At 50.7% G+C, this 24985-nt stretch overlaps 1 protein-coding gene across 1 annotated transcript in view; it reads left to right on the top strand.

Moving 5' to 3' along the window:
* FGD5 (FYVE, RhoGEF and PH domain containing 5) overlaps window positions 1-24985 on the top strand; it is a 115821-nt gene that overhangs the window by 56617 nt on the left and 34219 nt on the right. Inside the window, exons 4-5 of the mRNA XM_060110327.1 lie at window positions 9093-9151; window positions 9264-9294. Coding sequence (XP_059966310.1) covers window positions 9093-9151; window positions 9264-9294 — 90 coding nt within the window. The remainder of the gene's footprint in view (window positions 1-9092; window positions 9152-9263; window positions 9295-24985) is intronic.

Raw genomic sequence — 24985 nt, 5'->3', positions numbered from 1 at the left:
CACTTGCTTCCACTCTAGATGCTCTTCCTGCCCTTTGCACTGCTGGCTGCAGGTCTCAGATGAGATGTCACCTCCTCTAAGAGGCCTCCCCTGCTCACCCTGCTCATTCCTGTCATTTCCTTCCTCGTGCTTATCTCAAGCTGTGATTATGTTCTTTATTTTTCTGCTTACTTGCATATTGTTTGCCTTCCCCTCTCAGAGTAGCTCCAGGAAGGCAGAGACCATGATTGTCCTGTTCACAGTTACGTCCCTGCTGCCTGGCACATAAAATAGTACTGAGTAAATATCCTCCAAAAAACGAATAAGTAAGTGAATGCATTAGCCTCAGTTCCTGCGTCTAAGTAAGGAAAACAAACTTTGACGAACGACAGTTAAATAAACAAAAACACTCGTTTGGTCCTGTACAGTTTACAGTGCACAGCGAGGGACGGAGTGGGGAGCCAAGCCTTCCTGTCACCGGCCCCACAGCAGCCATGCAGAGGGCACAGCAATTCAGCAGAGTAACGCAGAGACATTTTCAGGCAGTGTTGAGCGGAGGAGGACGAGGGTGCACACTCTCAGAACCCAAAGGGGAAGGGAGAGAACAGGAGCTCAGAGGTCCGGGAGGCATCCTGGGTACCCGCCTGTCTCACACCCCTTGTTCAGGGCCCTGGAGGGCTTGCAGGTTGTCAGGAGCCAAGAAGCTGGGGGTGGGGGCCGTTGGGATCCCCTGGTCCCGTGAGAGCTTATTCTGTGGCTGGTTTTCCTCTCTGCCAAGTCTCAGACGTGCCCCCTCTTTTATTTATTTATTTATTTATGGTTGTGTTGGGTCTTCGTTTCTGTGTGTGGGCTTTCTCTAGTTGCAGCAAGCTGTGGGCTTTCTCTAGTTGCGGCAAGCGGGGGCCACTCTTCATCGCGGTGCGTGGGCCTCTCTCACTGTCACTGCCTCTCTTGTTGCGGAGCACAGGCTCCAGATGTGCAGGCTTCAGTAATTGTGGCGCACGGGCCTAGTTGCTCCGCAGCATGTGGGATCTTCCCGGACCAGGGCTCGAACCCGTGTCCCCTGCATCAGCAGGCAGATTCTCAACCACTGCGCCACCAGGGAAGCCCTCAGACGTGCCCCTTTGACCAGTTTAGAATTCGGGCCACAGGGTCACACTCGCCCTCACTTTCTCCTTCCCAGCTTCGTGACAGTCGCTCTCTGTGCCTGGTCTACAGCCCTGCTGCTCAGAGTTGGACATGTGGACCAGCAGCACCCCAGATTCCCCTGCATTTGTCCAGTCAGGCTCTGCATGTTTATAAGATTCCCCCCGCACCGGGTGGCTCAAATGCTCACTCAGGTTTACTCTGGTCTGTATGTCAGCCGTCCGGTCTGTATGGAGCACCCACAGTGCCCCCAGCTCTCTGAGGTGCCGGAAAAGAAGCTGGTGGGGTGCCTGACCGTGGGGACTTACTGTAAGGCTGGAGAATGAGAAAGCTCCTTATGTGATCATCTCTAAACTTTACATTTTATACACTTTTATGAGGGTTACGTCTGACCGTTTTTTACAAGACAAAGGCTGCTCGTGAGATGGAACAATTACGGGGCAGCCATGCCGGCCTCAGCTTTGTGACCTAAACCCTGAGCAGTGTGACTGTCCCAAGTCTTAAAAGTCAGGACACTCAGGGAGGTTTCTAGGAGGAGGTGAGGCGTAAGTGCTCTGTGAAGGAGAGTAGGATGTGGCTGAGTAGAAAGGCGAGAGAGGGTACATAGGAGGCCAAAGCAGGCATCACGAAGGCATGGAGCCCAGTCACTGACTGGCTTCTTGACTTATGGCTGGTCCTTTCCCGAACTGAAGTGAGATGCTGAGGACAGGAAGGCTGTGTCACGTACGAGCCGTGTGCTGGCCTTTTCAGTGAGAGCTGGCCTGGTCACAGTTACCACTACACTCTTAGGCTCCTATAAGCTGAGAGAGCTGACAGAGGCATTTGGAGGTCACTTCATTCTATTTTTTTATTGTGGTAAGAACACTTAACATGAAATCTACCCTCTCAATGTCCATCGAGGGATGGATGGATAAACAAAGTGTGGTCTCCACATACAATGGAATGTTATTCGGCCTTTAAAAGGAAGGAAATCCTGTCACGTGGTACAACATGGACAAACCTGGAGGACATGGTGCTCAGTGAAGCAAGGGAGTCACAGAAGGACAAATACTGTGTGATGCCACTTACAGGAGAGATCTAAGACAGTCAGTCATAGAAGCAGAGAGTAGCATGGTGGTTGCCAGGGGCCGGGGCAGAGGGAATTGGGTGTGGAGTCTGTGATGCCCGAGATCCCTTCGTCTCACGGGAGGGAAGACTGCAGCTCGTGGAGAGGCCACTGCTTGCTCGTGGCTGTTTGGCACGTTGGCGCAGAGTCAGGAGTAGGCGCCAGGTCTCCTGATGCCTCATTCGGGGTGTTCCAAGAGAGCGTGCTGTCCTCTATTACAAACTGCATCCGGAACCAAAGATTCTTTGCAACTGAAAGTTTTCTAGAGTATCTGGGCCAAACCCAGACTCACACCAGCCTGTGCTCAGGGACTAGAATAAGGCTGGATGTCAGCAGGAAGCGAAGCCTACCACCTGGTCCTGGGGGAGGAGGGGAGGAGGGGCTGTGTTTGGTCCCTCCTGCTTCCCCCCTTGTCCTGCAGGTGTTGCCTCTCCTTTGCCCTCCTCATCCCTCCTCTGCCACCTGTGGGAACAGAGGCAACAGCTGGGGTGAAAGATGAGCCGTCTCTCCCTGAGCACCTGTCTGAATTTTCCAGCGGCCGCTGAAGGCTCTGCTGGGAGCCCCGGTCTGCATTCCAACGGGGAGGTGGCCGCTGTCCGTGCAGAGTGGTGCCCCGAGGGGCCTCGGAGACAAGCGTTCTCCTGGGGTCCCGGCCACCCCGTGAGTGTGGCTCCCTGAGCACGTTCCCTGCTCCAGCTGTGGCCTCGGGAGACCCCAGCAAGGCCCCTCGCTGGGACCTTCAAAGTAGCAGGGACTCATTAGGAATATTTCCCCAGGGCTTGAAACAGCCCTGGACGGCAGCCCCTTCCCTCTTTGCGGATGTGCCCCCCCGCCCCGCCCACGGGATGTGCGGCTGGCAGACGTGGAGCATCGGGGCCCTGCCTTGCCGCTCTGCCTCCCTGGGGCTAAGCGTGTAACCTAGAGACGGCTATTGGATCACAGGGAAGTTCTGGACACAGGCACCTGTGTGAGCCCAAAAGCCCCGAGGAATGCAGATACGGTGACTGGAAAGGGTCTTTAGGCAGAGTCACAGGTGCAGGGTAGGACTTATTTGTGCCTCAGTTTCCCCATCTGTGAAATGGAGGTCATAATAATAGTTCCTCATAGTTTTTTGGGAAGATTCAGTGAGGTAATCTGTATAAAAAGCTCAGAGCCATATTTAGTACATACTAAGTGGTCAAGAAACACTAGCTGTTATATTATTAAGTACGTATTGTTATTATCCCTCTTTTACCGATGCGGCTCAGAGAAGAGAAGTAACTTGTCCAGGGGCATAGCTTTAGGAAGGGCTGGAGCCCAGGACTTGAACCCAGGTCTTCTGACCCCAGAGCGCAGGTCTCAGCATCAAGCTGGACGACAGGTTCTTTCTGTAAGTCCTGGGGAGCCACTTTGGACTGCAAGTGACAGCAGAAGGCATTCCCCACAACCTTGTGTGGATTGGAGTAGGTCCAAGGCTGCAGCTCTCGTGAGCTAAGAGGGGAGTTCAGCTGAGGGTGGAGGGGAGCTCGGGAGCTTAGGTCCCCACCACCTCAGAGCAGGGCAGTTCTGAGCGGGGACAAGGCCCAGGTGGGTGGAGCAGACACAGAAATAGGTGAAAGTCATCTGAGAGGGAAGGGAGTCTCAAGGAGGTGAGAGGCTGAGGGCTACGGCGTGGAGGTGGATTTCCCAGGTGACCACAGGCCGGGGTACAGGTGTGAACTAGGGAGGGGGCACTGAGCCAGGCACCAAGACGTCAGGACATGGGGCTTGGCCCGGAGCTGGCAGAGATGAGGGTGAAAGGAAAGAGGCAGCTGTTTAAAGGCAGAGCAGGTATCAACCCAGGAGGCCTGCAAGCAGGGAGAGAGGTGACAAAATAGGAGCTTTGGAGGTGGTTTCTTCCTCCTCTGCAGGACAGGACGCTGTGGAGAGATGGTGTGAGCCCTGGGAATACGCAGGGCCATGCTGAGGGCCAGGCCATACAGCCTGGGGCTCATTACCCTACTTCTCACAATAACCGAAACGGTGATTGTTATTATAATACAGTGGCAATGATGCCTCCTCTTTAGATCTTCACTGAGCGTGAAGAGCTTTTCCGTCCACAATCCTATATGATCAGGGTGACAGCCTCTAAAACAGTGGTTCTCAAAACCTTTTGGTCTGAGACCCCTCTATCCTCATAAAAATGATTGAAGACCCCTAAGAGTTTTGATTTCTATGAGTTATATCTATCCATAGTTACCACATGAGAAAGTAATGCTGAGAAAAACTTAAAACATCTATCTTTTAATTCATTTAAAAATAACAACAATAGACCATTATATGTTAACATAGATAGCACTTATTATGAAAAATAGTTGTTTTGCAAAATATTTCGCGAGAAGAGTGACGAAGTTTTACATTTTTGCAAACAATGTTAACTTCCAGCTTCATAGGGGAGGCCTGGATTCTCCTCGGTTTCCGTCTGTTGAAAATGCTGTTGTGGTCGAGTTTAGTGAAAATCCAGGCTCACACAGATAACGTAGTTGGGAAGGGGAGGCAGAACCCTGGGGCTTCTCAGACCAGACTTGGGGAACCGCTGTTCTAGAAGGGGCCTAGGAACCCCTGTCTTATACCTGGAGAAACTAAGTCCCAGGCAGAGGACCAGGACTCCCAACTCTTTCTGCGTCTGTTTAGCCAGGGGGTCCCTAAAGGAGGACTGTTCCTCCCGCCCTGCGCTGGTCCCAGAATAGCCAGCACTGAGCCGGCAGGTTTGCCTGGGGCCTGGGGAGGAAGTGCGGCTGGGCGGCCCAGGGGAACGGGAGATAAGCCACTTGGGCTTGGACCTCGGACAGAAGGGCGGCTACCTGATGTAACCCTCACAGCGCCAGCCTGAGAAACGCGATAGCATGGGCCCAGCCCCCACGCGCCGGGGAGGAACCCTGTTCCCAGAAGTCTGTCCCTGGACACTGCCGTCAACCGCGGAGTTCATTTCCTGGTTAAACAAACATCTATATTAAATGGCCCAGCTGGGCAACGCCCAGGAGCAGCTTCTGAGGAGAGTCCCAGGCACATGGCCCGCCAGGCCTTCTTCTCTGGCTGGCGAACACACATCCATCATCAGCAGAGTCACTAAAGCAGGACGGCCTGTGCATCCCGCCCAGAGTCTGCCCCTCTGGCTGGAGGGCCTGGGAGGGACGTGCAGAGTGGCCCGTGCACAGAAGTCCCTCCCGACAGCTTCAAGATTGTGACAGTGGTAATGAGGACAACTCCAGAAGTTCGGAGGGGTGGGGCGGGGACACTCCATCCATCGTCTCATCATCTGGTCCTTGCAGTCGGGGAACGCTGACCCCATCTTCCCGAGGAGAAGACAGGCGTCAGAGGAGGGCTTGCACTCGGTCAGATGGGTGCTCGTGGCCTGGCTGGGTTGTGGATCCAGGCGTCCTCGCTTCCGGCACTGCTCCCGTTGCTGTGTGCCGTGGTGGGTGCTGCTCTGCGGGCCGGGAATCAGAAAGGGCTGTGGCGGGAGCACTAGCCCGGGTGCCCTGGAGTGCTGGACTCCCGCTGCCACCTTCACAGTGAAGGTAAAGGGTAGGTGTCTCCCAGCTTGAAAGCCCACCTCCTCCAACGAGCAGAGACACGATTTACTGAGCATTTGCCGAGTGCCAGGCACGCTGCCAAGTGCTTCAAGGTTGAAGCTGACTACCTGGCTTTCAATCTTGGCTCTGCCACTTAATAGCAGTGACTCTGGGCAAAGGGTAGGACTTACTTGTTGCTCAGTTTCCTCGTCTGTAAAATGGAGATCATAATAATAGCATCTACCTCCTAGGTTGTTGGGAAGATTCAGTGAGATAATACATGTGAAAATCCTAGAGCCATACTTAGCACAAACTAAGTGTTCTATAAATGCTAGCTCGTATATTATTAGGTAGGTATTATTATCATCATCATCATCCATGTTTTATAGAGGGAGCTCAGAAGAGAAATAACTTGTCCAAGGGCATAAGCGTAGGAAGGTGGAGCCCAGGACTTGAACCCAGGCCTTCTGACCCCAGAGCACAGGTCTCCGCATCAAGCTGGATGACAAACGAGAGTTGACTCACAGGCCCCTGGAAGATTGGACGTCATCTTGATTCTCGTCTTCATCTTATAGGGCCAATCTCCTGACCCTGGTCCTTTCTCTACAGAGTAATTCTCTTTTGTTTTGTTTATGAAGCCTTTTTGCGTGTGGGACTCTGCAGGACCCCCTGCTTGGGAAGTGAGCTGTTCTTGCCCGCAGAGCCCCACGCTAGCCCTGTGGGTGCACAAGGCAGACCGGGAGTCATGATGCGGCACCCGTGGGAGAGCGGGAGGCCAGGTGAGGCTGGAGGCCTCTGCAGGCCTCACAAGTTTCCCTCCGGCTCTGTGGATGGTGTAACAGCATCACCCACCACAGAGGCGGCAGTGAGAGGCAGGAGGAAGACTGACCATAGGCCCAAGTTCTGCTGAATTTGGATGGCCTTGGAGAGACTGAAATCTCCAAAACACTGGCTCTTAGCCAAGAAGCTATTAGGGACACACCAGCTAGGGAAGGGAGCTCGTTTATTGAGCACCTACTACGTGCTGGGCACTATATCTCAATTCCATCTGTTTATTCAAACATTTCTTGAACATCTCCCGTGTACAAGGGTAACATTAGGTAGTGTGACTGCTATAAAGAAAAGTACAACAAGAAACAGGGTTCGAGCAGAGGTTCTTACCCGAGGTGAGCTCTTGCCCCCCAGGGGACATTTGGTACTGTCTGGAGACACATTCAGTTGTCACAACTTGGAACGGGGCTACAGCTGTCATCCAGCGGGTAGAGGCCGTAGATGCTGTTCACAGTCCTGCAGCACGTGGGACAGCCCTTGGAGCGAAAGCTGTGTGGCCCCAAATGCCAGTGGTGCCAAGGCTGAGAACCCCGGAGTAAGACTGACTCTGGGAGTTCTCTGGGTCGGGTGGTCATGGATGGCCACATTGAGGATGTGATGTTTGAGCAGAGACCTGAAAAAGTCAGAAAGTAAGAATGAGAAGAAGATCTGGGCAAGAGCATCACAGGCAGAGGGAACAGCAAATGCAAAGCCCGAGTTCAGAGTGCGTCATCCCAAACACCAGTGTGTGAGACCGGGTTGGTCATTCTCCACGTATTTCAGGTGAAAAAGCTGAGGCTCAGAGGTCATGGTTTGCAGGCCGTGACACAATTACACGATTCTGGAGCCAGGATTGGTACTTAGGTGTGCTTGATTCCACAGTCCGTTTGCTTTCCTCTGCCTCAACTGCTGCTATGAGAGGAGTGGCTCAGCCTCTACTGTGCAGTTGAGACCTTTCCCTACTTGGCCCTGTAAATTATTTGTTCTTATTCCATCCCTGGGCACCTGGTTCTGTTCCTCAGGGTACAAAAACCACAAGCATAATGATAGCAGTTAGCTGTGTAGTGTTTACTGTGTGCTAGACACTGTTCCAAGTGTGAGATGCAGATATGGATACAGATACAGAGAGGTCTCTATCTGTATATATACACACTCATTTAATCTTCACAATATGCATGTGTGTGAGATAACATTATACTGCTGTGCCCATTTTACAGATAAGGAAATTGAGGTACAGAAAGGTTAAGTGACTTGTTTAGTACAAGAGAGAAGCAGGATTTGAGCCCAGACTGCCTGGTTCCGGAGTCCGTGCTCTTAGCCCCAGCCCCATGCAGCTGCTCCCTCGACAGGCAGTGCGTTTCTGGCCCCTGGAGTGGATCATCGCATCTCAAGTTTAATAACACACAGGTTCAGCAGAGAACGGCCTTCAGAGGTCACTCGACTCACACCTAGGAAGCTAAGGCTCGACCTCGGAAAGTGACTTCTGCAGCGTTGCAAGGGAAGGTGGCAGGAGACCGGAAACCAGGAGCCATGCGTCCTGTCAGCGCCCTCTGCTCCGCGGCGGCCACCCCGCCCAGCCTCGCCTGCACAGGCCCAGTGTCTTTCCCCATCTGTCCCGTCGCTGCCCCATAGTGTCTCTGCTCTTCCGGATACACCGCAGTGTGTCTGATATCCGGCAGGTTTGGGACCACAAGGGTTGCTCGTGGCAGAAGGCCCAGGCCTCTGCCTCGGCCCCGACTCATCCTTCCTGTTTATGGACAAAATCTCAGTTATTGTCGAATCTCACAGGTGCGGAGGCTGGGGTTCAGATGGGTTAAATGGCTCACCTTCTGAGGTTAGCCAGGAGAGTCAGTGCTTCCCAAGTGGTATGAACATTCATTCATTCATTCACTCATTCATTCTTTCAGTAACAAAAGAGGACCAACCCCAGGCTGGGCACTGTCCTGCAGAGGTGCACTTCCCGGTGCCTGCCTCCAGGGGGAGATGTAATCGGTATCCTGAGAGGGGGCTGCTCAGAAAGGACACCTAATCCAGCCTGTTTCGGGGAGGGGATCAGGAGTGCTCCTTGGAGGAAGTGATAGACACCATGACTAAGTCTCCAAGGATAACTGGGAGGCGGCCAGGCAGAGAAAGGAAGAGTACACTGAGGTGACGGCATGTAAAAAAGCAAGAAGAGAGAGCTCGCTTGGCACAGAGAACCGCAGGTTGTTCAAAACCTGCCGGGCTGTGGGCAGAGTCTGCGTGGGTGTGAGGGCGGCCAAGCATGCAGGCCACAGCAGGCACTGGGCTGAGCACTAGATGCTGTTAATGTCCACATTACAGATGAGGCCGCCGAGGTGCGGCGCGGCTGAAGATCACACAGGTAGTGAGTGCTGGGGTGGCCTGAGAAGCCTGTGGAGTTCACCTCCGGCAGCGTGACGGTCCTTCTATAAACCGGACTGATGCTTGTGGAGCTAGGATTCCCCTTCTGCTGCCCCCATGGGTACCGTCCCTCCTAATGGCTCTGTTTCCTCCCACAGGTGGACGGACAGTCCAGAGCCCACGTCATAGCACAGGAACTGCTGTCTTCAGAGAAAGCGTGAGTCCCCAAGCAGCTGCCTGTGGCCTTGAGCTTGTTAACAGAACATCACCCCTCCCCGGCTTCTACAGAATGAGAATTAATGCACACTCAAACCTCTTTCCCCCTGCAGATACGTGGAGATGCTCCAGCACCTACATCTGGTGAGTTAATCATTTTATTTGTCCAAAACGAATCGCCCTTTTACAAGGCTGTGATATAAGGGGCAGAAAAGCAATGAGGAGACAGAGGTGCTTTCCACAAGCAGAGGCACCTGTTCACCGAAGCTTTTCAGGGAAGTCTGTCTCCTGCTTCATGTGCTTCAGGGGGCGAAGAGCACATTCTTTCCATGGAGCTACCCTCTGCCTTGGTGGAGGGCACATAGGGGACGTGCTGAGGTTTCTGGAAGGATGTTTGTGGTCTCCTCGACCCTCTCACTGAAGAAGACAAAAGGAGGACAGATGTAGTTCTGGGTCGTAGCTGTGTGTGCAAGTTCAGGTGTGTGGGGTGGGGACATGCATGTGCGTGTGTGTGTGTACAGGTGTGTGCGCTCATTGTATGTTTAGGTCTGTGCGGAGAAGGTGATGTGTTTGCACAAGGACCAGGCAGCTGGGGTATCAAGAGGCTTTCTCAGTCAGCCTGGTATTGGGACAGTAACACCTGAGCCGGTGGGGTCGGGGGAATCCTCTGGATTTTCAGAGGAAAAGAGGCCAGACTGGGGACTTCCTGGATTTCTGGCACTGCCACCCTTCACAACCTGCCAGACTGCCTGGAAGGTCTCCCTGTGCAGTCAGTTCAATTCAGTTTAGTGAACGTTTTTTGGACACTTGATATGTGACAAGAGCTGGGGATGGAAAGTCGGATCAGACAGGTCCCTCCTGCAGGGGCAATCTGGCCAGCGAAGGAGACAGATTGGTGAATGAGTAATTATCCAGAGCAAAAGGGAGTGACTGACAACCTCAGGGAATCTAGGCAGGCTTCCCTGAGGGGGTGACTTTGGGGCTGAGTCATAAGAAAGGGCAAGGGAAGAGGGTGCAGCAAAGATGTGGGAAGTGAGGGCATCTGTCCCATAAAGGCCCTCGTGACCGCTCCCTGCTCCCTGGGCTCTCTAAGCCATCTGCAGTCTCCTCGTAGGCTGGCACCTGATCCCGTGCTGCTTTGATTCGTCTTTGTGTCTTTCCAAGAATGTCAGAGCTGGGAATGTCCATCCTGAGCGTTTTGTCGGTGGTGATGCAGAGGCCAGTGCCCCCCCCGTGACTGAGCCAGGAGGAAGCCCCAGGTCTCCTGACTCCTGCTGCGCTGCCGTCCTGTGTTAGTCACGTGTCCCCTCCGCCTTTGGAGCTCTTCGGGGCAGGGGCCTTCCTGCGGGCAGCAGAGCACCGGCACCAAGCCAGGTCTTTGGTTGAATCCTGCTGGGAGGCACCCAGGTCCCCAGGAGAGGGGGGATAGGGCACTGCTCGGGCCCTGCACTCCCAGCCCCTCGTTTTTGCCCTTCAGGCTGAGAACTCCGTGTGGGTGATTAAACCCAAAAGCCCTCAGGTGTGAAGCGCAGCCGCCCCAGCACGGCAGGAAGCATCACTCTCCCTTTTGTAATGCTTCTCACTTGCTCCTGAGCTGGCAGCTTGACAGAGGGGCTGCGCCTTTTTGTTTTATGACTTTGTTAAGAGGGTTCTAACTGGGAAACTTCCATCTCTGTTTGCACTGCTTCCTGCCAGTTGGAAAGATGCTGAAGCCGCTGGTAATCCATAATAATATCCTGAGGAGGGGAAAAAAAGAGCCCATAAAAAAAAAAATCACAACTCAGAAGCTAGTTGTGGGAAATTGTGGCCTGGAGCTACATTGTGATGTTAGCGCTTATGGGGATAGAAGTGGCAGAAATGCCCCAATGTGACTCCAAGTCCTAGGGACACTAGTCCAAAGGAGACCACAGACTTTGGGACATTCTCCACCACTCCCCTCCCTGGGTCTGTGTCTGATTGCTAAGGTTGGCAGGTACTCTCAGAATTTCTCTGTGGAGATCCGCTGCTTTTGAAGTTCCAAGGCTGCCCGGTGCTGGGAAGGGCCCAACTGTGCGTTTCAAACCTCCCCAGCTAGAGCAGTCCTCGACTCCATCGTGCTTTTGTTGAGAGGGGGACAGGGATGGCCCCTGGCCTTCTGTGTTAGGGATTCAACTTCGTGTTTGTCAAATGGTAGATAGCGCTACCTCAGGGATTAATAAAATTTCTGGTCATCCAGAAGTGAATTCTCATGTCCAAGATCTTGTTTTTCTACAGCCTATTAACTAAGAATGGATTTTACATATTTTAAACACTTGTGGAAAAAAAGGCAAAGAAGAGTATATGACTGAGACCATATGTGGCTCACAAAGCCTGAAATATTTATCATGTCTTTACAGGAAATTTTGCTGACTTCTGGTTTAAAGACTTGCTCTATCCTTCCATGAACCCAGTCATAAATGTATTCATCCACCTGCCCACCTGTGTGTATGAACAATCTCTCATCCACTCATCTAGTCAGGCTTTCACTCACTCATCTGTCCTTCCATCTGTCCATGCACCTAATGATATGTCCATCCACCCATCCAGCCAGCCAGTCATTCATCAAACTCCCCATCCACCCATTCATCCATTCATCCGTTCATCCGTCCATCCGTCCATCCATCCATCCATCCATCCATCCATCTATCTATCTATCTGACTTACCCTTTCCTTCTGGACAGAACATCACAGGATGTTTACAACACCATAGCCACTGAGATAGGCCTTGGATCCCCAAAGAGGGAAAAGGCCCCCAACCTGCCCTTGAGTAGGTCTCCTTTTTCTGTTGAGGGAAAGGTTGGAGGTGGGGAGGAGAACTATATATGTGAACAGTTGTGCTACTCTGTGGTAAGTATAATTTGTGCAAAAGTCTGCACGAGCATGGGGGGCAGAGAGGCTTATTCCCCTTTGGGGTGTCCAGGAAAGTTGGCAGAAGAGGTGCCACTGACATGGACTTTGAGGGAGCCACCAGGCCAAGGTGGTGGAGGAGGGCAGGTCGTCAGCATAAGAACACTCACAGGCCTAAAGGAACGTGATATGTGTGGAGAACCGGGCACCATCACACGTCGTTAGAACATGGATACGTTTGGAAAGGCAGGTTTCCAAGTGGGTCAAGTGATGGGTCCAAAACCAAGGTTAGGACCAAACTGAGATGTACCTAAAATGCCAAGCTAGAAGGCTCCTGCTTTTCCTTGCATATAATGAGTCATTGGAGATTTTAAACTGATGTGGCCCCTAGACACCTTTAATTCTCTGTTTTCTCATCTAAAACAAATCCCTCTCCTAGTGTAACTGAAAGTGGGGTCTGGCTGCTCGCCACTCAAAAGCCAATAAAGAGGCCACGTTGGTGGAAAGGAAAGTTTGCTTTATTTTGGTTGCTGGCAACTGGGGTGGGGAGTGGCAGAGTGCGGACGCCTGTCCAAAGCCCGACTCCCCACCACTGACAGTCGGGGACAAGAGCTTTTATAGACGGAGGGAGGGGGCTACATGCAGAAACAGCATAGTCAGCACTGACAGTCATTTTGAAATTGGTCTCCAGTGGTCTGACCAGCAGCATCTTGATTGTATTAGGTACAGTTAATCTTCAGTTCCAGGTTCGGTTTGTTTCCATCTCTTTGAGGCCAGTTCTTGGAATTGTGGCAGCTTATGTCATGGCTACAGCCTGGTCATCATGTAGTTAACTTCTTCCACTTGGTGGGCGTTTTAGTGTCTATAAGACAACTCACAGGATATGGCTCAGGATATTATCTATATAGCCTTTAAGGAACTAAAGGAACTAAAGGTCCTTGACTATGTTTAATGACTAAACTATTATTATTTGGTCTCCTTTGACTGTTTTCCTTTGTTTCTGCATTTTCTCATTTCTCTGATTAAACTTATTCTTTGGCCAAAATTTTTCCACAGACAAAAGGCAGACTGAGGACGTGGGGTAGGGGGTGGGCAAGGACCATAGGGTCCTGCTCCGTTTCACTAGCAATTGCAGAAAATTCCTACCATGGGTCCCTCCTTTGGGCCGAAGCATTGTAGGCCTGTGCATAAGCCAGTCTGCTGACTGGGAGAGGTGACTCTGGAAGCTATCACCATCTGAGACCCCAGGAGGAGGTCCCTCACTCAAGAGGCCCTGTGCGATCTGATCCTCATCCACGTCTGCGCCCTTTCCTCTGACCACTTTCTCCTTCCTGCACCCCAGCCTCACTGGCCCTCTTGCTGTCCTTTAGGTGCTACAAATGCAGTCACATTGCATGGGTTTTGCGCTTGTCCTTTCCTCCACTGGCATGTCCTGCCCCTGCTCTTCTCACAGCCAAGTTCTTCCTTCTCATTCTGGTCTCAGTTCAAGTGTCACCTTCTCAAAGAAGTGGTGCGCAAAACTTAGTGGCAGAAAACAACCATGTTATGATGTTCACAGATTTTCTGGGCCAGGAATTCGGACAGGGCAAGGTGGGGAGAGCGTGTCTGTGTGCCACGATGTCTGGAGAAGACTAAATTCAAGGAGTGACTTGATGGCCAGGGGCTGGAATCAACCAGAGGTGCCTTCACATCAACGGCTGCTGCTCGGTGCTGGCTATTGTCTGGGACCTCAGCTGGGCTGGCGGCCAGAACACTTACTGGTAGTCTCTCTGCATGGGCAGGTTTTGGCTTCCTCACAGCATGGTGGTTAGATTCCAAGAGTGAGCGTCCCAAGAGGGAGCCAGGAGGAAGTACGTGACATTTTTACGATGTAGCCTTGGACACAGCCAGGTCATAAAAGTAGCACCACTACTACCACACTCTGTTAGTTGAGGCAGAGTCACAAAAGTCCACCTTCACTCAAGGGGAGGGAACACAGTCTTCACCATTCAGTGGGAGGAGTATCATGAATACAGGATGGCTGCTGTATTCTAGCCATCACATCTGTGTCCCAGGCAGGAAGAAGGAAATGGGGAGAATCAAAAGGTTATGCTCCTGGCTGAGTTAGTCTACTTGAGACCAATTTCCTGAAAGCCTCGCTGGACAGCTTCTGCTTTCATCTCATTGGGCACTCCTAGTTGCAAGGGAAGCTGGGTCAACTGGGAGTCATTTGGTCCAAGTTGGGTTCAAGTCAGTGGCTATATTTCTTGTGTGTTTATTCTGGGGCCCAGTCTGAAGGTACAGCAGGTACCCGGGGGAGGCTATTCTCAGGGTGATGGCAGGAGAGCAAATAGAAACACCAGAGGGCTCCTAAGATTCACGCTCACAACTGGCGCATCGTCGCTTTTTCCCACATGACTTTGGACAGAGCAAGTGTCATGGCCAGGCCCAGAGGCCAGGGACAGGGATGTGCTCTCCCCTGCGATGAGGCCGTGTCAAGCGTGGGGATGCAGAGAGGGCGAGGAACCGCAGCTCTCCTGTCTTCTATGCTCCCTCCTGCTTCATTTTCTTTTCTTTACTGCACCTTTTGCTATCTAAAATGATCAAATTTATCTGTTTGTTTACTTGTTATGTTGTGTTCTTATTTTCATTCAGTTTCACATACTTTATAATTCCCTTTATGCTTTCTTCTTTGACCCATGGGTTATTTAAAATTATTTAGTGTTCAAATATTTGTGAATTTCCCAAGTTTCCTTCTGCTTCTGATTTCTAATTCCCTTGTGGTTGGAGAATGTGCTTTGTGTGGTTTCAGCCCTTTTAAATTTATTGAGACTTGTTTTATGGCCTGACATGTAGTATATCCTGGAGAATGTTCCGTGTGTACTTGAAAAGGATGTGTGTGGGGGTGTTCCGTAGATGTCACTGAGGTCAGGGTGATGGCAGTGCTCTTCAAATCTTCTGCACCCTGTGATTCTCTGTCTCGTCTTCCATCCGTCCCCGAGAGTGGGATATTGAAGTCTCCAACTGTGAGTGTTGAGTCCTCCATCTCTCCCTTCAGTTCTGTCTGCTTCGCTTCGTGCATTTCAGGGCTGTTTTTAGGTGCTTGCTTATTGTCTGCCTCTCTCACTAAACTTGGAGCTGCTTGAGGGCAAAGCGCTTGTCATATCTCGTCCCCAGTGGTTTGTGATGCCTGGGATGCTGTCGACGCTCAGTAAATGCCTGATGAATAAATGATGGCGGGGTCAGTTCTTCCAACAACCTTACCATTTCTTCAATCAAAAATATTTCCTGAGCACCTCCTCGGGTGGGTACGGGGGACTTATGGAGGAATGACAAGCGGGAGGGCCCTGCCCTCCAGGAACTGACAGTCCGGGAGGGAAGTGGGCATGAAGGAAACAATATTAATACAGTGGCAGGGGGCACCCAAAGGCTGCGGGGGCTCAGGGGAGGTACCCACCCCAGGCGTCTGGGGGTCCAAGAAGGATTCCCAGAGGAAACATGTCTAAGCTGAGACTTGAAGGATGGGGATGAGTTAGCTGAGTGGGGAGCAGGGAGGAAGGCTTGCACCTGGCAAAGGGATCAGCATGTACAAAGGCCCAGAGGCCAGCTGGAGAATGGTGTGATTGGGAACGGAAAGAAGTTCAGCCTGGCTGGAGCATTGCGAGTAAGAGAGCGGTGAGCACCGAGGCCAGCACAGCCGGGGCAGAGCCCGGAGAGCCCGCGAGGCATGCTTGGGGTTTGGGTTTGATCCACTGAAGGTCCGTGGGAGGCCGTTGGGTGATTCTAGCAAGAGTGAGGGTGGGCTGCGGTGCTGCAGGCAGATTTGAGGACTGTGTGCCTGGGACTGATGGGCCGTCGAGTGCGGGAGGGGGAGGGCAGGCTCCAGACTGACCCCAGGTTTCTGGCTTGCTGACTTGCTGACTCGCTAAGACAGCAAGTGCTGGAGGGGGTCAGGCTAGGCTTGGGGGCAGATGATGGGTTAAGTCGGGGGAGGGGGGCTCGGGGAAGGACATGCTAGTGGTCAGCTGGGTGCGGGATGTGCACCAGAAGAGGTCAAGTGTAGAGAAGTTAACTGAAGCTCCAGGAGAGGCTTCAATTTCCCCGAGGGAGGGTGCAGTGTCAGGAGAGGGCTCTCAGGGACCCTGGGAGGAAGGAGGTGCCCGACTGGCAGGCGAAAGGACTTTGGGAGGGGTATTAGGCGGACACAGTACAGAAGGGCAGGGAGAGGCTCACGGATCCTCCCTGTGCCCCTCCCGCTGACAGCACCGCCCGCTCTTGTCAGCGGTGGTGACTGCTGGAAAGGGTGTCAGGGGCATAAGGAGCACCCCAGGACACAACCCGACTTCTCAGACTGCTCGGAGAAAGAGGAGACTCATTCAGAAGCCCTCCCTTATCAGCACGTAGGAGTTTAATTTGGCTGCGCCCTCGGTGCTGACATGACTGGGGCAAACACAGGATCTAGAGGGACTTTTCGGCGACTTTCTGAGTTTATTTACCTAAATTGGTGTGCTGTCAGTTTGGCTCCCCTAGTCCCCTCTTTCCTCACTCAGCCATAGAGCATTTGTTGAGCGCCTATGTGTACTTAGCAATTTACATACATTAGCTCATTTAGCTGCACATAGTTTGTGCTCAGTAAATATTTCTCACATGGTTGGACGGGTCCAGAACTGAGTCCCAGAGAAAGTGAGTGACTTACCCAAAGTCCCACAGCCAGTGAGAAGTGGAACCAGGGCTGTTTGACTCCAGAACCCTGAGAAGGGGGAGGAGACAAATAAATGTGGAACAGTCCAGTGAGGTGGCAAGGAGCCCGAGGAGGGAGAGCCCGAGGAGGGAGGAGTCAGTGTGAGCAGGAGGAATGAAGTCAAGGAAGGCTTCCTGGAAGAGGAGGTGTTAAGATGGACATGGATGGACAGGAAGTAGAAACAGGCCTTTTGGCAGGGAGGAGCCACAGAAACAAGTGCACAGAGGGGAGGGCTTGGGGAGTGTAGGGTGTACAGGAAGAGTCTGGAGAGCTGGTCTTCAGGCAGAGCCTGAATGCCAGGATGCATCGTGTTTCAAAAAGGAGACAGGAATTTGGGAGCCCTGAGGACTCGAGCAGGGCAGATGTAGTGAGGGAGTTGTAGGGAAGGTTGGTCTGGTGGGTTTGGTGGGAGGGGGCGATGCTGGGGGACCACAAGTTTAACCCAGGCTAAGCCCCCAGACGGCCTCATGCTGGGGAAGTTGATGTATAGCCAGGAAGATTATCTGGTTTTCAGGGGCAGGAACGAGGCTGTCTCTTACTTATTTTTGCAGCCCCTGCCCACTAAGAAATACTTTTTAATCAAGTTGGTGGGGGTTGGGGGGGTTCTGTTTCTCAGTCTTTGCTGGACTATTCCAGGGCAAAGAGAGCACATTGATCTTTGCGAGAAGCAGATTTTAGTTGCGTGTGAGAAAATGTGCTCGCTTTCCCCCTGAAGTGCCAGGGGGGTTGGTGAGCTCCCCATTTTGGGAGGTATGAATGCGGTAGCTGTTGGGGGCATCTCAGTAGACGAGTTTCCTGTGCTAGGCATGTGGCTCTTCCCTTTGTATTTTCATTCAGTTCAGGAAAAGAAATTGCTGTGTGACCTTGGAAAGTCTCTTTCTCCTTGATGCCTCACGCTGAGATGGCTGATGGGACTCAGACATTTTTAGCCATGGAAGCTTGTTTTCAAGGAATTTCACTCAGAATGCCAGTATGAAGAGTGGATGAAAGTGGAGGCACTTTTGTTCAGAGGCAGGTGGAAGCCAAAGTCGGCTCTGATTCCACCTTCCTTGACCCTGGGTCTCCACGGAGTACAGTGTGAGAAAGACTCATCTACATCAGTGGTTCTCAAAGTGTGGTCCCCGAACCAGCAGCATCAGCATCACCTGGGAACTTGTGGGAAATGCATAGTCTTAGATCCCACGTCAGATCTGCTAAGTCAGAAACTCTGGGGGTGGGGGCTGGCCATCTGTGTTTTCAGAACCCTCCAGGCAATACTAACATTTGAGACACACAGATAGGTGATCCTGTAAGTTCCCTCAGCACAGGCCCGGCAGCTTTAAAAAATATGGTTGCTTGGGTTCCACCCTTAGAGATTTGTGTTTAATTAGTCTGGAGTGCAGCATAGTCATCGGAGTGGAAACGCTCCCCAGGTGATTGAAATTTGCACCTGAAACTGAGAACCTAGTGGGAAAGTAGCAAACATTCAGCACAGTTGTGAACAAAGCCGGGTCAATCCGAGGGTGAAACAAAAATGAGTAGACACAGTCTGCTCTCTGCTTAATTGGAGGGAAGATAGTAGAAACATGCAGAGCAGGTAAATAGCCTGACAATGCAAAATCTTGTAAAGCCATTACTTTTTAGGCTGGGATACATGTTACACCGCCCCAGGTATGCAGTAGGTGTCTGGGGAATAGTTGAGGCCACGGGATAAACACAGCACATTTATTAAGAGCCTCCGCTTTGCTCTAGATGTGAAATTTTAAATAACTTAAATTGGATATATTTTGGAGAATAATGTAAAATATGCATTCATTTTTAAGCTAAAATATGAGACTTCAGAGACATTCTGAGATCGGGGTGGCTTCCTTCAGGCTGTGACCCCGGATTTCTGGAGGCCCTGGGACACTTGAGAGTCCCTTAGACTGATTGCTGAAGTAACCCAGGAACGCCTCATGATGGGAGGTGGTGTTTGAAAGCAGCTTTGTATAACCGAAACTAACACAGTACTGTGAGGCAGTTATACTCCAATAAAGGTCTATTAAAGAAAGAAAGAAAGAAAGATGAGCAAGATATGGATCAGGTGCTGGAGGCACAGAACAAACACACAGAGGCTGGGAAAGAGGATTCTTATAAAGCAGCAGTTCTCAAAGTGTGGCCCCAGGACCAGCAGCAGCAGCAACATCAGGGAGCGTGGAAGAAATGTTAAATTATCCAACCCCATGCCCGACCTGCTGAATGGAAACTCTGGGGCTGGGGCCCAGCAAGCTGGGTTTGAATATGAATAAGCTGGGCAGGAGATTTGGATGCACACTCTGCTTGGAGCCCCACTGGTGTAAAGGAATGAGCGTCAGCTGCAGAGACCAGCGCAGCCAGCTTCTGAAGGGCTGTCAGCGACTGGCCAAGCAGACTAACTTGGCTGTGAGGGCAGGAGAGGCCGTGAGGGGTTTGGAGGAGCGTGAAAGCAGTGGGGAGCACTTGCGTGTCCTCACTCCCCCAGGGGCCTCAGAGAACTGTTGTGCTTTTTAAAAAAATGTCTTGTAACTTACCTACAGGTAAGTGCACACATCTCAAGGGTGGGGCTCAAATTTTTAATACGTGCCTGTGTGCGCACTTGTAACCACCACCCAGGTGGACCATCCTCATCATCCCAGAAGGTACCTTGTGCCCCGCCCTAGCCGACGTCATCCCCCCAGAGGGTACCACGATTTTACTTTCCATCCCATTCAGTTGGTTTAGCCTGTTCCTGAACCTCATCTGAATGGAATCATGAATTGTGTATTCCTTTTGTCTCTGGCTTTTTTAGCTCAATGTAATGTGAGATACATCCCAGTTTTCCGTGTATCAGTGTTCTTTCGTATGGATCTCCCACAGTTGGTCTGTCTATCCTCCTGTTAAAGATCGTTTGGGTTATTTCCAGTTGAGGCTATTACGAAGCTGCTATGAATGTTCTAGGGAACTCATTTCTCCTCAGTATTTACCTAGGAGTAGAATTGTCGGGTCATAGGATGAGCATAGATTTGGCTTAGAAGCTGCCAAATAGGTTTACAGCGTGGTCGAAGCAATATATGCCCTGACTCCCGATGTGTAGGACTAGCGCCTTCTTCACGCGCTGGCCGGCACACCCACGCTGTCAGTCCTCTTACTCATGGCCATTCTGCTGATCATGTAGTGGTTTCTCATGTGATTTCAATTTGCATTTCCCTGATGATTAATGAAATTGAGTATCTTTCCTCTGTTTACTAGGCATTTGGAAATCCTCTTTTGAAAAATGTCCTAGGCTTATTTTTTAATTGGGCTGTCTGTCTTTTTCTTTTTGATTTGTAGGAGTTATTTAAGTATCCTGGACACAAGTCCTTTTCAGATATGTGTACTGTGAATAGTCTCCCAATCTGTGGCTTCCCTGTTCAATTTTTTCAACAGCTTAATTCAGATATAAATCTCATAACCATACAATTCATCTGTTTAAAGCATAAAATTCAATGCTTTTTAATATATTCAGAGTTATAGAGTCATCACCACAGTCAATTTTAGCACATTCGCATCACCCCAAAGAAACTCCATACCCCTGAGTTATCACCCCCCTCAGCCCCAGGCACCCACCAGTCCAGTTCTGTCTCTATAGATCTGCCTATTCTGGACATCTTATATAGACGGAATCATACAATTTTTGGTCTTTTGACACTGGCTTCTGTCATCTACCGTAATGTTTTCAAGGTTCATCCATGTTGTAGTGTGTGTCATTGACTCATTCCTTTACATGGCTAAGTAAAATTTCATTGAGTGGATATACCATATTTTTGTTTATCTATTTGTCAATTGATGGACATTTGGGTTCTTTCCACTTTTTGACTGTTATGAAAATGCTGCTGTGAACATCCATGTACAAACTCCCGCATGAACACGTTTTCCATTCTCTTGGGTATATACTTCGGAGTGTATGCTGGATCATATGGTAACCTTTCTTTAACCCTTTGAGGAACTGCCAGACTGTTTTCCAAAGTTAGCTGCACCATTTTACATTCCTACCATTGTAGTATGATGGTTCCAATTTCTCCACTTCCTTGCAGCACTTGTTGTTATATGTCTTTTTAATTATAACCATCCTGGTGGGTGCAAAATGGTATCTCATTGTGGCTTTGATTTTGCATTTCCCTGACGACTAATGATGTTAGGCATCCTTTCATGTGCTTCTTGGTCATTTGTATATATTGTTCGGAGAAATGTCTTTTCAAATCCTTTGCCCATCTTTCAGTAGGTTGTCTTTTTATTGTAATTCTGTATACAAGTCCCTTATCAGATACATGATTTGCAAATATATCCTCCTATTCTGTAGGTTGTCTTTTCACTCTCTTGACAGTATCCTTTGAAGCATAAAAGTTTTAAATTTTTTTTTTTTCTTTTTTTTTTGCGGTATGCGGACCTCTCACTGTTGTGGCCTCTCCCGTCGCGGAGCACAGGCTCCGGATGCGCAGGCCCAGCGGCCATGGCTCACGGGCCCAGCCGCTCCGCGGCATATGGGATCCTCCCAGACCGGGGCACGAACCCGTATCCCATGCATCGGCAGGCGGACTCTTAACCACTGCGCCACCAGGGAGGCCCAAAAGTTTTAAATTTTGATGAACTCTAATTGATCTATTTTTTCTTTCATTGCTTGTGCTTTTGGTGTCATAGGTAAGAAAATTTTGCCTAGCCCCAAATCACAAAGATTTACTCTCATTTTTTTAAGAGTTTTATAGTATTAGCTCTTTTTAAAAAATATTTTTTGATGTGGACCATTTTTAAAGTCTTTATTGAATTTGTTACAATACTGCTTGTTTTATGTTTTTTTTTTTTTTTTTTGCGGTATGCGGGCCTCTCACTGTTGTGGCCTCCCCCGTTGCGGAGCACAGGCTCCGGACGCGCAGGCTCCGGACGCGCAGGCTCAGCGGCCATGGCTCACGGGCCCAGCCGCTCCGCGGCATATGGGATCCTCCCAGACCGGGGCACGAACCCGTATCCCCTGCATCGGCAGGCGGACTCTCAACCACTTGCGCCACCAGGGAGGCCCTGTTTTATGTTTTTTGGGTTTTTGGCCACAAGGCATGTGGGATCTTAGCTCCCCGACCAGGGATCGAACTCACACCCCCTGTACTGGAAGGCGAAGTCTTAACAGCTGGACCTCCAGGGAAGTCCCGTATAGTATTAGCTCTTACCTTTAATCTTTGATTTTGAGTTAATTTTTGTGTATGATCTAAAGAAGGAATCTAAATTCATTCTTTTGCATATGGATATTCAAATATCTCAGCACCATTTGTTGAAAAGATTATTTTTCCACTGAATTTTCTTGGCACCCTTGTCAAAAATCAATTGACCATAAATGTGAGGGTTTATTTCTGGAGTCTCAATTTCTATTCCATTAATATAAATGTCTGTCCTTCCATCATTACTACACAGTCTTGATTCTTGTAGCCACATAGGAAGTTTTGAAATCAGGAAGTGTGAGTCTTCCAACTTTGTTCTTTTTTTAAGGTTGTTTGGGCTGTTGCATCTCCATATGAATTTTAGGGTCAGCTTGTCAATTTCTGTAAAAAAGGCAACTTGGGTCTTGATAGGGGTTGATGTGAATCTGTCTTTCAACTCGGGGAGTGCTGACCTGTTAACAATATTAAGTTGTGAACATGCGACATCTTTCCATTTACTTAGGTCTTCTTTAGTTTCTTTCAATGATGTTTTGTTGTTTTCAGAGTACATGTTCTATGCCTCTTTTGTTAAATTTATTCCTAAGCATTTTATTCTTTCTCATCTTATTTACTTTTAAAATTATTCTTAGCCTTTTATTTTAAAATAATTCAAGGGACTTCCCTGGCGGTCCAGTGATTAAGGTTCTGTCTTTCCACTGCAGGGGGCAAAGGTTCAATCCCTGGTTGGGGAACTAAGATCCCGCATGCCTCGTGGTATGGCAAAAAATAAAATGAAATGAAAAGTAAAATTTATAGAAAAGTAACAAGATTAGGAGTAGTACACAGAACAACCAAATTCCATTTTTCCATATTCATCTTCTAACGTGAAGTCCAATTTAATAGTTTTTTTTTCTGTATGGTTAGTACTTTTTGTATACAGTTTAAAAAGTCTTTGCGTGCCCCACAGAAACATTTTCAGGGTTTCAAAGTATCCTCCGGTGATTGGCCAGTCCAAATGAAGTCATGTGCCCTGGACAGCTCACGGCCTCTGCCAGGGCGCAGTTATGACCTAGGTGGGTCAAGGTTGATGTTTGTGTACGTTTGGACTCATAGGATTCCAGTGAGTCCACTTGACTTCCGGCAGCACCATCAGTGGTTTGACCACTTGTAAGGAGCGAGACATTCTGGCCACCCACTAACTGTTCAGCCCAGAGAATGGAGATGCCATGTCACCCAGAAAATGCAATGAGTGGTTTGGAGAAGGGGAAAGGAGCCAGGGGACCAGGCCCCTGAATGTGAGGTCCCTGCATCCAGTGCAGGCAAGTCCAGAGCAGGGTCCTGGGAACCCCGTGAGCTCCCAGGAGACTCGTCTGGGCTCCAGAGGCATAGGCCGTCCTTGCCTCTCTGCCAGGCTGCCCCAGGGTCTCTGAGGTTGGGCAGAGCCCTGGCCAGGATTCTGGAGATCTGGGCTCCAGTCTCCCTCCTTGACCTGAGCAAGTCACTCACCTGTCTGGGCCAGTCATAAAAGGAGGAATTGTCGTGGAGCAGCTGGAAGGGCTAGGGTTCTGGAGTCAGGCTGACTTGGGCTCAAATCTCGCCATCTGGTGGCCTTGGGAGAGTTACTTAATCCTTCTGGGCCTAATTCCCTTATTGGTAAAATAGAAATAATAATAATGCAAGCGTTCAGTAACCATCAGCATTGCTGTTTGTTGAGCACCTGCCCTGGGCTGGGTGCTCGGGGCAGAGAGATAAGTACCACTCAGTCTAGGGGAGAAGCAAGGCCCAGAAACGAATCTTCCTAAAACATGACAGAAGGAGGGCTGCACAAACCCTGTGCAGAAGGTACGTGAGTCCCCATTTAGCAGAGGGGGAGATTGAGGTCCATGGTGATGAAGTGACTTGCCCCAGGTCACAAGGAGGCAACCGTCTAGATAGACAAGGACTCGTCCTCGTTCTCTAGAGCCCTCGAAGGTTGGGGCAGGAACTCCATACGGCGCAGGGGAGGCGCGTATGTGAGAGGGTAGACCTAGTCAGGAAGGCGTCCGGTGCCCCAGGGGGTTGGGCTGGACCCTGCAGGCATGGGGGCCAGTCACTTCGTACTCCTTACCGACTCTGGTCCGTGCACTCTCTCCCATGCTGGCACCATTGGGTCCTGGCCTCTCCCCTGTTCTGGACGACTGGAACGGCCTTCTCACTGGTCTCCCACTCCAGCCATCTCCAGTTTGTTCTCCCAACAAAGTGAACTTTTAAAGACAGATAACCTGGTCACTTTGCTCCCTGCTTAGCACCTTCAGTGATTCCCCACCACCCCAGGATGAAACCCAAGTCCCTCAAGAAGCCTGCTGCAGGGCCCTGTGGGGTCAGTCCTGTCTGACCCTCCAGCGTCATCATGCTCCAATCCTGCATGCAGTGTGTGTGCACACACGCACGGCACGCAAACCACACCCAACTCGGTTCCTCCTCCACCTCAGGGCCTTTGCATGTGCTGTCCCCACACCTGGAACACTCCCCCTCTAGTCTCAGTGTGGGCCTTGCCTCCCTGGAGCTAAGCCGGGTCTCCTTCCCGCGGTCTGCACAGCCCCTGTGCTTTTCCCGTCACAGCAGTTACACCCCTGTGTTGACGTCATCGTTTTGCTCACTGCTTTCCCCCTAGATTGCAAACTCTGACGACAGAACAGCAGTCTCTCCTGTTCTCACTGTCCCCTCAGGGCTTGGGGCAGAGCAGGCGCTCAGGACATTTGTTGAGTGATAAGGAGATGAGGACCACGGATCTTCTACCCACTTCCTCCCTCTGTGGTGGCTGCCAAGCCCCCAGGTGCGGTGATGGCAGAAACCGTTCAGGGAGCAATGGATGGGGCGGCGGGCCCTCGCGCTTCCAGCCGATGCGAGTTTGCAGAACGGATGTCTGTACGATTCCGATTGTGCTCCAGTTCAAGGAATGAGTCATGCTGTTGGTGGCCGTCCTGCCCATTGGGACTGAGTCAGTTGAGTGAGAATTAATTACAGATGAGAAGCCAGCTTGCAAAGCCATTAATATTTAAGCTCCCTGGAGTGTGATGCAAATGCAGCCATCAGCCTTGTCTTTGCTTGTCCTTCGTGTTCCCACTCC

Source organism: Mesoplodon densirostris, chromosome 10 (genome assembly GCF_025265405.1).
Source record: "Mesoplodon densirostris isolate mMesDen1 chromosome 10, mMesDen1 primary haplotype, whole genome shotgun sequence".
Taxonomy (NCBI): domain Eukaryota; kingdom Metazoa; phylum Chordata; class Mammalia; order Artiodactyla; family Ziphiidae; genus Mesoplodon; species Mesoplodon densirostris.
The sequence above is the reverse complement of the archived record's forward strand: the minus strand, read 5'-3'. Positions and strand labels throughout refer to the sequence as shown.